General features: G+C 32.7%; 2 protein-coding genes across 2 annotated transcripts in view; one reads left to right on the top strand and one right to left on the bottom strand.

The window, feature by feature from the left end:
* The first annotated feature begins 416 nt into the window (after positions 1–416).
* LOC134266602 (uncharacterized) lies at positions 417–6,439 on the top strand. The gene is made up of 2 exons (XM_062748822.1): positions 417–564; positions 4,700–6,439. Exon 2 carries the CDS (start codon positions 4,700–4,702, stop codon positions 6,437–6,439), a length of 1,740 nt encoding a protein of 579 aa, XP_062604806.1. The 5' UTR covers positions 417–564.
* A 312-nt stretch (positions 6,440–6,751) lies between these two features.
* Positions 6,752–15,714, bottom strand: part of LOC134266611 (pleckstrin homology domain-containing family G member 7-like) — a 33,965-nt gene continuing 25,002 nt past the window's right edge. The window contains exons 7-17 of the mRNA XM_062748831.1: positions 15,315–15,467; positions 13,156–13,251; positions 12,078–12,179; positions 11,539–11,655; positions 10,381–10,555; positions 10,109–10,224; positions 9,574–9,667; positions 8,939–9,018; positions 8,593–8,704; positions 8,316–8,413; positions 6,752–7,911 (exon numbers count right to left, since the gene is read on the bottom strand). Of these exons, the coding sequence (XP_062604815.1) occupies positions 7,714–7,911; positions 8,316–8,413; positions 8,593–8,704; positions 8,939–9,018; positions 9,574–9,667; positions 10,109–10,224; positions 10,381–10,555; positions 11,539–11,655; positions 12,078–12,179; positions 13,156–13,251; positions 15,315–15,467 (1,341 nt within the window). The 3' untranslated portion in view covers positions 6,752–7,713. The remainder of the gene's footprint in view (positions 7,912–8,315; positions 8,414–8,592; positions 8,705–8,938; positions 9,019–9,573; positions 9,668–10,108; positions 10,225–10,380; positions 10,556–11,538; positions 11,656–12,077; positions 12,180–13,155; positions 13,252–15,314; positions 15,468–15,714) is intronic.

Here is a 15,714-nt window from a genome sequence, read left to right as displayed (position 1 = left end):
TTTTTCAGAGAAAAAAATAAACTGACAACATTGCATATTTAAATTCGTCTAATTATTTGATGAAGGAAACAAATCATGCGTTTGACTTAAGTCAATATTACATACTAATGAAGTTGGATCCCTAAAAGTAATTTTTTAGGTAATTATTTCCTAATTTTACTTTCTAATATATTCCACTCGAGTACGGTAGTTGATCAAATCAACTACATGGTAAAATAATAGATTTTATTTGCATCCACGTCCAAAGGGAAATTAATCTGAGTTAGTCTAACACTTGCCTGCAAACGATGTTATTGATCGCACCATACTCACTGTCTATCATTTTACATTGAAAAGGAAAGTAGAATTATTCGGATATTCTCTGGATTTATGCTGAGGAGATTGATAAACTATCGGTTGAAATTCATTATTTTTCAGTTAGCTTGGTTATCTGTCTCTGGTTATGCTTGCCTTGACGTGAAACAGCCAGGGAACAATGATTCAATATAAAGGTGTGACTTAAATCGAGATACTATCATCAACGAATTAAATGGTAAACTTTTTACCAAAAAATCTCCAAAAGAGGTATGTACTTTCTTGTTTACAACCATCTAAATCAATGCTGAGTTATATTTTTTATGTGTCAACGCTATTGATTAAATATGCATATATCTAAGTGTAAACCACAAATACGTTTTGTATCAGCAGCTATAATATTGATTATTTATCCCAAAAAAATGAAGCAGAAATTTTTCCATTTGAAATTAAACTTGGGATGCAGTTTTAAAATAATGGTGCTTCTAGCTATAGAAGGATATATTTTATGTGGTGTGTATTTCCCAGATAGCAGGATGTTATTGGACCTTTGTTGGGCCAACAACGCTCCTTATGTTGGGCCACTGTTTGAATTCAACATTGGGCCATCGGTAATTTGCTCATCGGCCCTTAATCAAACCAACTTGTTGGCTTATTGTTGGACCAATGTAACAGTTAAAATTGGGCCACTGTTGGGCCATTGTATTATTTCAGTATTGGGCAAACGTCATTTTTGAACAATTGGGCCATTGTAAGCAACTAATGTTGGGCCAACGGTAATTTGCTCATCGGCCCTTAATCAAACCAACTTATTGGCTTATTGTTGGGCCAATGTAACAGTTAATATTGGGCCACTGTTGGGCCATTGTATTTTTTCAATGTTGGGCAAACGTCATTTTTGTACAGTTGGGCCATTGTAAGCAATTAATGTTGGGCCATCGGTATTTTGCTCATCGGCCCTTAATCAAACCAACTTGTTGGCTTATTGTTGGACCAACGAACGGATATCATTGAGCCATTGTTGGGCCACTTATTCTTTCAATATCAGGAAAACATCATTTTTGGGCCAACGTTGGTTTGTATCTTATTGGCTCTCCATCATGACAACTCATTTGCTCTTCACTGGTTGGCCATTTGTCCTCAAAATTGACAAACAAATATATACAATAAGGTTATACTAGTTTTGTAATACAGTTAAATGGTAAAAGCCTTTAATACTATCTATATATGCTATATATGCTAGATTAATAGTTTAATACATATTCTCAATATTCTCATAGAATTGCCATCAACAAGTATTGCATTGTAAGTAGCTCTACATTAATTAAAAAAAACTGTGAAAAAAGAAATCAAAATATAAAATTCAATTATAACATACTATAATTTTATTGCTCAGTGCATGAAGAAAACATTAATAAAGAATTAAAAGTGGATGCTCACTTCAAGCTATACATGTAGGGTTACATGACTGTATACTCCCTCTCTGATGTAAATTATGCACAAGTTCAGTAAATTACAGGTATCAATAAGCACGTCTAACAAATAAACAAAGCCCTCCTAGCTGTTCTTAAAATAATACTAGAATGAATCCCGTCATTTTGTTTACTTACAGAAAAAATTTTTCTGGCATCTGCATCGAGTTTATAACCAACAAACAGACATAAAAAAAAGTAGAACTACAGGAATGTCATACTATATCACAGAAAAAAGTTAGGCACTGCCACTTTCCATCTGATCCCTCTCCTAAGTCTCCATTTCCTCTTCCCGAGTCTCCTCCTCCCCTTTCTTTTCTTCTCTGTCCGTTTCTTCCTCCCTCATCCCTGTCCTTGGCATACCTTAGCCATTCTTTGATTGTGTTCTCCATGTCTTTTTAGAATCTCCAGTAGCACTAGAATTGTAATATTTGGTACTTAATATATTTGTTACTTTTCTCAGTAAAGAGTAAACATACGATTAAATTTACAAGTATATCACTATATGTTTAAGCTGTCAATTAAGGAATAACCGTCTTTTTTGTTTCATGGTGTGATTAAGTGATTAGCTTGCGTGATGAAGGCATTTATGCATAATATTTATACGCTTGATATCATCATCAAAACAATTTTGATTCAATGTTGCCCCATATAAAATACATGTATTGAAAATTTGTCGTTACACTGAACAAATTTTAAATGAAAGAACCCAATTAATTTTTAGTACTGAATAAATTTTGTTTTAACTTCAGCAAATTCAACATTTTCAAAATGTTTGATCATGTTCTCGACGTTAAGTGTATATAAGTAAATTAAGTGGTAGACTTCGGAAATGTATTCTACTAGACACAAATTTCAATTTAAATAACGAGCAAATTATTAATTGTTTTAACTGTATCAAAACACATTTTTATACTTTCATTTATTTTTCTTGTATATAAACAAAAAATTTAATCACTGATTATTTATTTTGTTTCGATAAATTATGAGAATTTTAAATTTTTTTTTAGCTAGCTTGATTTTTCAAGTAGGATTGGTTGTAGATTTATTTCTGATTGTAGAGACGATCAGATTTGTTAATATACAGATTTGTAACAATCAAATGTTTATACACATTGGCCCAACGTTGGTCCAATATATCGGACCAACATATGACCAAGGAGCAAAATGACACTGGGCCAACGGCATTTGCCAACATCGGCCCAATGTTCTTGTTGACGTTTCGCCAACAATGTCGCATTTATTTGGCCAATGTTGGCGCGACGTTGGGCCAATATCTGTAGAAATAACACTCTACATTGGGCCAACGTTGGCCCAACATATCGGGCCAACATTGGGTCGATGAGCAAACTTAAATTGGGTCAATGCCATTTGCCAAAATTGGCCCGATGTAACCGATTACATTGGCCCAACGTTGGCCCAATGTAAGCATGCTATCTGTACAGTGTTGACCCAACAGCACCTGGCCTCTGCATTCCCCGTGTCTGATTTACACAGATTTGTACATGATATCGTTTAAAAACTAAACGTTAATTCAGCTGTGCCGGGCAAACATATTATTAATACTTACAAAGTGAGTGCAGATATGCAAGGTATCAGTCTCATTACGCTCGTGTCAGATTAAAAATGGCGCGGATATTACAAGAAGCCCGGTTGTTGTCTACCCATGATGCTCAGTCCGATTCATGGTATATTGGGCCAACGTAGGGCCGATGCCAATCTCCAAACAAATATTTTCTCTCATGATAATAGTTTTATGATATAATGCCAACAGTAAGCCCAAAATTAGCGCACTATTATACATGACCAGCTATCAATATTCCATGTTGGGCCATTGTTGGCCCAATCAAGGTAACCCAACATAGATAATAGAACCATAATGTAAGATTTGGCCAACGGTGTTCTGCTATCTGGGTTATTACAAATAAATAAGCATATACACAATTCAAAAAATAGAATAAAACACTCTTTGGTGCTTGATCTCTTAAGTGCAAAGTTAAAATGTTGAAAATATCATATCTAAACAAAAGCAGTCATCCACTGATAAGCATGGACATAGAAAGTCCTCTCAATTATTTCAGAATGTACCAACGTTGTCCTAACGTAAAGCTCAGCAGCTAATTATAAAATTGACTCCATCAATTAGTTGGCAGTATAATAATTGGGCCAACGTTGGCCCAATATAAATATCCCATCTTTGAAGACCTAAACAAAATAACACTTGTGTGTATTACAAACATTGGGCCAACGTTGGGCCAACATACTACTGCCAACTTGATAGGACACGTTCTTTAAGGGTGTATTACAAACAATGGGCCAACGTTGGGCCAACATACTACTACCAACTTGATAAGGCACTTTCTTTAAGGATGTATTACAAACATTGTGCCAACGTTGGGCCAACATACTACTACCAACTTGATAAGACTCGTTCTGTAAGGGTGAATTAGAAACAATGGGCCAACGTTGGGCCAACATAATACTACCAACTTGATAAGGCACTTTCTTTAAGGATGTATTACAAACATTGTGCCAACGTTGGGCCAACATACTACTACAAACTTGATAAGGCACTTTCTTTAAGGGTGTATTACAAACAATGGGCCAACGTTGGGCCAACATACTACTACCAACTTGTAAATACACTTTCTTTAAGGGTGTATTATAAACATTGGTCCAACGTTGGGCCAACGCCATGATCCTTCCTTCTTTGGAAACTAAAGTGAATGGAAGTTGCTTACGTTGGACCAACAATGGGCCAGCATAGGAATTCCGTCATGGTCGAGAAGGTTGACTTGGTAACATTGGTCTAACGTTGGCCCAACGTTGTTCCCCCAACGCCAACCATACAACCTTTAACAAATGTTGGCCCAACATAGTCATGCTATCTGGGTTAATAACTGTTAGATGTTTAATTTAATTGTACATTGCAGATGTTTTATTCCCATGGATTAGTGGTAAAACTCTGCGACCTTTGTCCTGAACCCTTGAGTCTGTTCTGTACAATTTGTAACAAAGGACTCTGTACTTCCTGTTTATCTGGGCACTTAGAGACAGAAAACATAGGTGGCCATTTTGTTTGTCGGTACAGAGAGAGATTTACCGGGATGTGCAAAGGATATGTGTGTAGAATACACACAAAAGATAAGTGTGAATGGATGTGTACCACTTGTTTTCAGCCTGTGTGTGACATATGTTTAAAGGTCCATACAGAGCATAATGCGATAAAAATACACACATTAATAAAGCAGAATATCAAACAACTAAAAGACGATCTTTCTGTATTAAACACAAACTTTAAACCATGTTACGAGAAGATGAAAAAAGACATAAATTCATGTATTGGGACGCTGACAGGGAAAATCGATACTGTAAGTCATGTTTTGGCGCACTTTTCAAATAATCAAACCTCACAACGATCTGCCTTTAAGTTTGAATGGAGAGAATGTTCCCGGCAGCTATTAAGGAGAGTAGATACTGCATTGAAAAAGTTCAATGTAACTCTACCTCAGGACATTTTATTTCTTGCTCTTAAGATTGAAAGAAGGACAAAAATTTTAGATGATTATTTGAAAGAAATAACAAGAAGCCTTCTGGACTATAACTTTCTACAAAAATTATGTGTTCGTGTAAACTTCGATCCAATTATAGCAAGATTAAATCCCCAAAAGTGCATTATCGAAGTACGTAAAACAATTGAATCATATAAAGCGAAATATTCAGATAGAAAACAAGAAAGTAGGAAATTAGAATTAAACTATAACTGTTATAAAGATCCATCATATTTATCAGAGCGTCCACACCTTTATCAAAAACCAGTGAAAAAATCTACAATTATCAGAAAGAGTGAAAAAAAGCTTTCTATTACAAACGTATACAATGATTCTTCTCATTTTCTCGTTAATACTGCGGAAGGTCCAGTGCACTTGGTAACAGTACTTGTTTTTGCTCATAATGGAACATCCCGTATGCATGGTCTGACAGTACAGAATCTCCATGGCAAAGTTTTATGTGAAAGAGTTACTGATCTTATAGCTCAGACAAGTCCTCTACACTGTGCTCTGACACCTACACCTAATCAGAAATACCTCCTAGCCGTCTATGATGTGCTTATGGAATTTTATCTGGAAGAATCTTCTGTTAAAACATTGCATGAAGAACCATACTGGAAGTACGTAGATATAAGCTGTACATACACAGGCTTCCTACTCACAGTCCAGGAGAAAAAACGAAGAGGTCATCAACGAGAATACAGGATTTCAAGATGCGATTACAGCGGAAGGGTACTACAGGTGATTAAATTTGATAGGAATTTTGTTATTGACCCGTTCAAAATTCAGGAGGATTTACGTGGTGATATTTGGCTCATAGATAAAAGTGCAGGTAGTCTGCTTATTCTAGATCCGGCAGGAAAATCAGAAGGCACATATCTAGCCAGAGATATGGGAAAACCACGTCTTCTTCTGTGTGACGGATTTGGAAACACTGTTGTCTACAGTAGTGGACCGCCAGCTATTCATTTTATTGGTGAAAATTTGACGGAGACGCAACCAATCAAATTGAGAAAAACAGTAATAAGAAGTCTATGTTGTGACAATGAAGGGAGACTAATCTGCTTGTGTGGCTCTGGCGAGGAGGAGTTTGAAATTCAAACTTTTACTTGTGTACAATAATGCCTTATGTTCAATAAGGCGTTACACATCTATTTTAGCTCATAATTTTAAGGGCATAAGAAACGTACATTGCCTTTTTTTTCAATACTGATTTTATCATCACTAATCCACGTTCGTTCATTTGAACGGAATAATTTTAACCAAATTCTAGATTTTCTTTTTCTCACAAAAAGGCCTTAGATTGTTTTTTTTTCAATTTCAATTCATCAAAAGAATTGAGCCGAAATATGTTCTTTAATTTTCACATTCAATACGAAAATACAAAATAAAGTTTCAAATTTAATATTCAACAAACATGTTAACATCAATGAATACAGCATGATTCAAAACAACAATAATAAGATATAAAGGACAATAAAAGACAACAACAATATAAAAAAATGTTACATGTATATCATTTTAAATAAGATCTGTGAGAAAGAAAAAGGATCACAGAATTGAAATAGAATGACAACGTATATAATCTGAGAAATTTCGTATAACGTCAGATTTTGATAACTACAAACACAAAATCTGGAAAGCTTTTGGCCGACATCTAGCTTTTTAAAAATCTAGTTGTAACGTGTTTTATTGGAAATCATTACGTCATCTCAAAATGGTAGACAGAACATTGAATATGAAATTCGAATTCTAATTCTAATATCATTGTAAGTATCACAGTAAGCGGTTAGGTAGACAAAACTCGTAAGTATCGATAACTTAATTATCCAGGGTTTCAAACTAAAATTGTCCCTTTTTTTGAAAAATATGAAATAAATTTAACCAGATGAGTACATGTATTTAATCGATACAAAACAAGCTTATTATAATATTCATAAAATCATCTTGCTGCAAAAGAAAAATATTATTTTCTTACTATGTCTGCAAAAAAATATATTAATCGTATTTTTTTAAAGTGGAATCTAGTTTATATTAATAATTAACATACATAGATCTCTTAATTGGTGCGATTTCGAGGGGGAAAATCGGACATTTCCAGTGATGTTAAATCGAACGATAACATTGTGAAAATGAAAAACAAAATTATAAATGACCTTCAAGCACATATCGGTATTTTTGATGACACACATTTTGACATGCTCTTTGGATAAAAATTCATTTGAAGAGAATGAAGGACGAACATCATGGAAACATTGTGAAATTGTAAATAGGATGATGTTTTGCTGTATATTGTAGATTTTGAATCTTTCATATTATAAATTCACTGAGTATTTGCGTATGTCAAAGTTTACTTTCACCCAGTAAGTATTATTAATACTAAATAAAAGACAATGTTATTCACTACATGTAAATAATGTGTCCATGGAAATGGATTTCTTTTTGTGATTCCTGAGCATGCGTATTCGTCGCCTCGTTTTGGGTGACTGTTCTTTGACCGGAACAGGATCTGAAGCCTCGATCTCCAGACATGGATCTTTTCTCACCAGGTAGCATTTTGATTTGGCGTCACTTAATTTTGATATCCACATATCCTGGTAAACAAGATGATAATTGAATTATTAAAATTCACAGAGATAAAATTACTGGTATTTAGTATGAATCATTTTATTGCAAAAGAAAGGGATTTAGACAACTTCAGCTACATGTATATTTAATTTGAATGTTAAATTTTGTTGTAACACAGTAACTATGGCTTACTTTTGTTCATTTCTTGTATTTACTCGTCTAGTAAACTTGAAGTGCTAACTTGTTTGAACACATCTTAATATCTAGTTCACAAAGTATATTTGTTTTATCAGTTCTGTGATACTTAGATATTACAAATAAAACTGTTTGTATTGGTTTTTACTTAAATACAAAATTATCATTCAAACCATACTAAATACTATAATTCTAACCATTGAGTATAATAAACAGTATTATTCATAATTATTACCTTTGTAAACTCTGAGGGACACTGGAGCGTATATAATCCTATGACTTGTTGTAATGTACCCACTTGTACCAAAACTAACGAATTCTTTATACTACTTCCTAAAGTAAAGCTGATTAATATTACAACAGAGGATTATCTCAAAGAAAGCATAAATAGAAAAACAAAAGAACAAATTTTGTTAGATGAGAACATAAAAAAATTGATAATTTTTATGTGATCTTTTTTCCAAGCATGGGATTAATTTTCTAGATACATGTTTATAAAAATGGGAGTGTACCTGAGTTGTCATATGTGTCCACGTCGTGAATCTTTAGACATCTTAGTTCAATAGGCTGTCTGTATACAACGTAAACAGATTTATTGTCTGTTTGACCGAGATCAGACGGTTTCTAAAATGAGGCGAACATTTAAAATTCTTTTATCAGCTTGACAAATCAGTACTTATGAATTTGGATGCTTTGATAAAAATGATATACAATTGTGCATATATTTTCTTACGATCATAGATACATTCACAATTTTCAAATTGTTGAATGATATATTTTTTTCTAATCATCAGAAATGCATTTTGTATGAAAAAAATCTAAACTGATTGGACATAATTTTTTCTGATTTAAACTCACCTTTCTTCCTCGTTTGGTTTTTGTTATTAACAGCAAGTCATCAAATAAAAAGAGATAAACATCAACATTTTTCGTTGTTTCTGAAATAAATTTCAATCTATTATATCTGCAAATGAAAATGATATACTAGTGGAACAGACGGGGACATCAAGATGGTTCGAAAAATTTAATCTGTGATACTAGTATTAGAAATTACAAATGGCCAAACGTCTCGACAACCTATTAAAATTTAGCAGTAACTTTTAATACACACTATGAACTGCTTTGACTTATGCATATTGTCAGGCAAAATATATATTTTTTATCATTTGCCAGATTCGTGGTTCTGGGGTATGTCATTTATTAATCGAAATGAATAATTTACACATTGCTAAGTGCACAAAGTTATATTTACAAACAGGTATAAATCCTCTGACCAAACTTAATTTTCACAATAAAGAAGATTTTCTGATCAATTTGCTTCAATGAAGGCAACTTCAGTGAACTAATTACCTAACTGACATAAATCAACAACATGATAATAGGATCGAATAACAGTTACATTTATGAAAATAAAAGTTTCCCTGGAAAATTGTAATTCATTTAACATGTTTAAAAATGTAAAAATAAATATTTTTTTTTCAACTGATACTTACGAATAAGAGTAAGTGGGCCTTCGTGGAGTAGGAGCCGGTGTGGACAGGACAGAAGTAAGGGACAAGGTTGTGATGAAAACGATGAGCGTAAACACTACAACGATATATTGTGATGAAAACTAAGATTGTAAACTCTGCTACTATAGATTACTATGAAAAAGAAGAATATGAACAGAAGAAATGAGCCTAAACATTACAACGATATATTATGATGAAAATGAAGAGTGTATATACAACAACGATGGATTGTGAAGAGAAGTATATATGAATAGAAAAACATGATTTTGTTGTTTTATTCAATTTAAGTAAACAAAGAGAATAGAATGCAAAAAGATTTACACTGATAAACAGTAAGGCTATTGTCATAAATGAATGGTAAAACTTATTTTGTCAATATACACAAATAGTTTTAAAACGAAAGATTTAATCAGATTTTCGATTTTTCAACCGAAGATTGAAAAGTTTGTTAGTAAGGTAATTAAAGAGTATAAAACATAGCTAAATATTGATTCACAATTATGTGTTGGGAACTAACCTCTGGAATGTATGTACGAGGATCGAGATCAGTCACAATGGGCCACACGATCTGTTGTCGGAGTTCCTGTAGACGCTGTGTGTTCCGCTCTCTCCTCATTTTTTCATCTAAGCACTCTACAACGTACAGAAACATAACCCGGGTCTGAATCGATTTTAAGTATAATATACATGACTGTACTCTTAACATCTTTATTCTTTCGAGAAAGGGATTTTATTCTTCTTAAATGCGTTGTGTGATGTTTCAAATCAATTATGTTCAACCTTACTTACGCAGTGATATTTCTACTTTGCCGATAGTCAACGCCAAAATACTTTTATCATAATCTGATGACGTGTACTTCCTAATGTTGGCGAGGAGCAGAGGGAGCTTTGTGCAGTGCTGCATCGGAGCCACCAAGAAATCATTTAACTGTAGTCTGCGACAACGAGGATCCTGGGAACACCACTGAAAAAAATACGGCATTTAGATATTAGACAAAGAGCATACGGTTATTACCAGTTGACAGGATATTCTTTCTTCTTTATGGCATCTAATTCAACCTTTGATTTTTTTAGTTGTTTGTGATTGCATTTTGCCTGATTTGTAGTGTTTCAATGAACAATGAACTTTTTTTGCGTGTTTACTTCATTATCTTCATTTTTCATGTATGTTTATAGTCAACAGGATTAAAATAAAATCAAACCAGACTGATCCACCCAATTTCAAAAGAATTGATGAAATATAAATGATGATATTTTATTCAGACTGTATGTTTAGTCTCATTACTTCCTGTTCTAGATATGTCTTATAAATTTATACTGTATATGCCAATATTCTGTAAGGAAATCAACATTTTTTTTAAAATTCATTATGAACTATACCTACATAAATCTTGCGATTTTTATATAGGGAAATGTTTAACCTATTATTCAGAGGAACCTTAAACTTTAGCTAAACTCCGTGAACTAAATCTAAAATCTTCTGAATCAACATCATTCCTAGGGCACCAAAGTTAGCACGGAAAAAGTGTCAATGTATCAGTTAATTGACTTGTTATCCTCAAACGAACAAACTACTACTAAAGTGTCAATGTATCAGTTAATTGACTTGTTATCCTCAAACAAACAAACTACTACCGATTTAAATTTTAATTATCCAAATCTTCCAGAGATTCCACAGTGTGAGAGGAAAGAATTTTGATCAAAAACATTAAGTAAAAATAGACTTTTATATACATCAAAGGATTTTTTTTATCATTCGTTGCACATGTTATATGAAGAATAAATTATAACACCTTTTTTGAATAATGTATGCATTTCTGTGAAAACTTTTGATAGAGGTTTTGATGCACGTTAATCATTGAAATGAATTTTTAAAAAAAGATATTTTGTTACATTTAAAAAGAACACCAACTGAAAAAGAATCAGAGAATCTTTACATCAGCTTACCCTTTCAAACTCCACAAAGTTCTCGTTCTTCCTGAGTTTCTCTACATACTCTAAACACTTGGAATAGGAGATGCAGTAAGTGTGGTAGACATTACCATCATCAGATAGTTTGGAGAACTGAAAAATCACCCAAAAAACAAAATTAAAACCTTGTAATCAGTTTTATTTGGAATCATTTCGTATTTTTTATTCATATTAAAAATGTGCTAAATCTTTTTTTTTATGTATTTCTCAGTACCTCTTTCATTTGTATACAAATGTTTATGTTAAATTTCGATATAATATTAATGGATATTGACGTGAAAAAAAATGAATTTAATAACTGTTTTTTATAATTTATTTCAAAAGAGTGTAAAATAGAATTGATTTATTGAAAATTGTAATTGAAATTTGATATTTATAAATTCTTAACACAAGCAATAAGCACAATCTATCTAATATGAATTTATTCTGTACAATCCTTTTTTTTTGACAGCAGAAATTTACAAATAGCATAGACACCGTCAAAATTAGCCAGTTACATTATACATATTATCTACCTTATCTAATGCTTCAACCAGTGACGAGGCTGGCCAGATCTCCTCAGATTTCATGCTTCTCAATAATACCGTGATGAGTTCCTTGCAAAATGTATAGCTTACCTACAATAATGATACCAAAAACCAAATACAAAACGTATAGCTTACCTACAATAATGATACCAAAAACCAAATACAAAACGTATAGCTTACCTACAATAACAATACCAGAAACCAAATACAAAATTTATAGCTTACCTACAATAATAATACCAGAAATCAAATACAAAATGTATAGCTTACCTACAATAATAATACCAGAAACCAAATACAAAATGTATAGCTTACCTACAATAACAATACCAGGAACCAAATATAAAATTTATAGCTTACCTACAATAATAATACCAGAAACCAAATACAAAAGGTATAGCTTACCTACAATAATAATACCAGAAACCAAATACTAGTCATTATACGACAGTTCATGAATGAACAATTGGCCAATCTCGGAATTTATTTTTAGAGAGTATTATTTCAGATCATGAATTCTAGAAGAATAAGGCTGTGACTGGTACACGGGATATGCGTAGTCTTTCTGCACACCTTTGTTACCTCTGCAGTACCCTGCAGAAGCCGTGGTATATGTTCGTGGGTTTACTGGTATTTTTCAATGTTTTTAAGTTTTCGTTGTCATCATTTACACACTGAATTCAGTGTCGATGGATACTTTTGGTAATTTCCCGATAATGACAAGGAACACACGGGCGGGTTTGACCGGTCGGCAAGGGATGCTGACTCCTCCATGGCACCTGATCCCATCTTAGATGTTTTAGGGGACCGTGTTTTTTCTATGTGGGGTAACCCCTTACATGTATTTTGTTATTTGTATTCTTAATCACTCCCTTTACAAAAAATGTTAATAAAATTAGCTAACATTTAAACAAATCGGGATGAAACATGTTAGTTAATTATTTTCCTTTTACTTTGAGTTATATTGATCAGGAATATATTTACGTAAGGAAATGAATTATATCTGTCTTATAATAAGATTAAAGAAAAACAATAATTATATAATGAAATTAAAACTAATGCTCACGTAACACAATTCGTCTAGATTGCTGAAAATCTCATTAGGTTCTGCAAACATCAAATGATCGTCAACTTGAAGCTTCTTTAATGGTTCCATGAAACACTGAAATGAGATTAAAAAAAACAAATACCAAATAAGAGTGTATTTAAAATCTTTCAAAGATATTTCATAACACAATTGATTGTTGTTTATTCATAAACACTAAAAAGATAATAGTGTAATAAAACATATTGATATGAACAAATGAACCTCAGTAAATTTATATTTAAAGAATATGAAGTAGGTTTGTCAACTGGGCTGTTACACATTATATTTTCAATGACTAAACTACTTAGAGAATAATATTAGTTAGGTTTACAATTTATTATTTTAATAGTTATTCCTTTCATGGTCATTAATCAAACTTTGAGTTCAAATTATGTGAAAGAAGGACATGGAGATAATGAACAATATTCAATATCAGTCCATAAAACAATACCAAATATTAGCAGAGCAAACACGGACCTCCGAAACATCAGAGGTGGGATCAGGTGCCATGGAGGAGTGAGCATCCCCTGCTGACCGGTCACTCCCGCCGTGTGCTCCTTGTCATGATCGGGAAATAACTGGAAAAATCCGTCGTCAATTCAGTGTATAAATAATGGACTAAAAATTAGTTGAAAAACGTCAGTCAGCATTGGACTCAATGATAAATTGAATTTGATGACAAGGTCATTGTATCGACCATAGAACTTACGAAATGATGACTTTAAACGAGACTGCTGATATTTTTGTTTCATCAAATTGCTAGACAATAATTTACCTCGTTTTAGAAACTGTTCATACGTAGAGCATGCTCCTGCGTATCGAATCAACTGAGATATATATACACCGAACTTATGGAAGTTGACGATAGAAAAGTTAAAACATATAGCTTGGTAGTTATATTAGCATTAACGTCTTTTTCTAGTAAAATATGTATGAAACAGATATGTTAGACTCTGTGATATCTTTTATCTCAAGCTCACCAGGATATATCGTATGGACGTAGGAATGGAAATTACTATTGTTAATTGAAAATACGTCGTCGATATATAGGTGGAATTGAAGGCCACAGCAAGCGTTTTCTTCTTTGTACGCATAAGATTTTGCACAAACTTTGCTTCACATGAATACAAAAATAGGTCTGCTAATAACGGAGCGCAATTAGTACCCATGGGAATTCCAATAGATTGATGGAATACCTGATCTCAAAAAACCATATAGATATTGTCAATCAGAAACTCAAGCATCTCTTTGATGTCAATTTCAGGTACTTGTGTGTGCAATCAGAATGTGTTTTAACAAATAATTTTGCAAATGACCAATGACCAGGTAAGTAAATTTCCGAGATCCATTTTTATTGAAAAAACAGCTGTCAATGATATCAAAAAGCCTGGACTTTAATTTATCGTGGGATATCGTTGTGTATAGAGCTGAAAAGTCGTAAGTTTTTAAGCTGTTGATTTTGGTAAAATCTTGTGAATTCAAATTGTCCAAAAGTTCTTTGGAATCTTTTAGTATTCACATCTGATTCACACCACTTCTTGAATATATTGTTGCACAGTACTCTTGAAGGTTTCCCTCACTACTGTCAATATCTTAGTGAGGAGTAAAGAAACAGGCTTGGTTGAACATTTACTGGAACGTACAATGTATCTATGTTTGTAAGGATTTTTATGAAGTTTCTGAATCCAATATATATAGGGTAGTTCAATGAATATTTCAAAGTTAGTTATAAAATTTATTTTCTTGAAGGCGAGTAGTATGGATACTTTAACTAATTACAGATGACGCCAATTAATGTTGATATTTTTCATTTTTATCATTCTGAGTCATTAAACTTTGAAAAATAAATATGATTGGAAGAGACATAGGTCAGTGACTGCTCATTATAATCGGACAAAATGTCAATAGGGAGAAGAAAAGAATATTTCTTTCATTTTTTTCCCCATATAATTATCTTCCTCATTGAAATTGAAGCTAATAACAGATACGAAGACTCGGTCTTCTTCTCAACTTTCAACTTTTGCTAAAGTTATCATGAAAGTCTGCAGTGTGTATGTAATTAAATTTTTTTTACGTCAGATCCTTAATTACTAATATTTTGAATTAATTTATTTTTTCATATGTTTACCATTACGTACGTGTTTAAGGACCATGAGATGATCTATAAGAAATACACATTCGCTGGTGAAAAGTTCCCAGATAGCCTCTCTTCTTTTTCTTTCTATGTCGGGGAGTTTCAAGGGTTTTTCATCGTTTTCTGTCCGTGCAATCAGATCAGACCAATGGAAGGACTTTGGAGAGAGAAAAAAAAATCATCAATATCGAGCATAGGAAAAGATGGCAAGTCACAATATCATAAAATATTTTGAGCATTTGAGAATATTATCACCGAAAGGAATTTGTATTTATTGTTTTCTATTATTTTTCATTAACACATTCAATATAGTGTTTAAACACAATATTTGCAATAGAACTGTGGGATTTTCGGCTCTCTTACTTTTGAAGGGATCGATTTCTTTGTCAAAGGATTCTAGATAA

This window comes from Saccostrea cucullata, unplaced genomic scaffold, assembly GCF_032062105.1.
Source record: "Saccostrea cucullata isolate Sc308-1 unplaced genomic scaffold, CSIRO_AGI_Scuc_v1 ctg748, whole genome shotgun sequence".
Taxonomy (NCBI): Eukaryota; Metazoa; Mollusca; class Bivalvia; order Ostreida; family Ostreidae; genus Saccostrea; species Saccostrea cuccullata.
The sequence above is the reverse complement of the archived record's forward strand: the minus strand, read 5'-3'. Positions and strand labels throughout refer to the sequence as shown.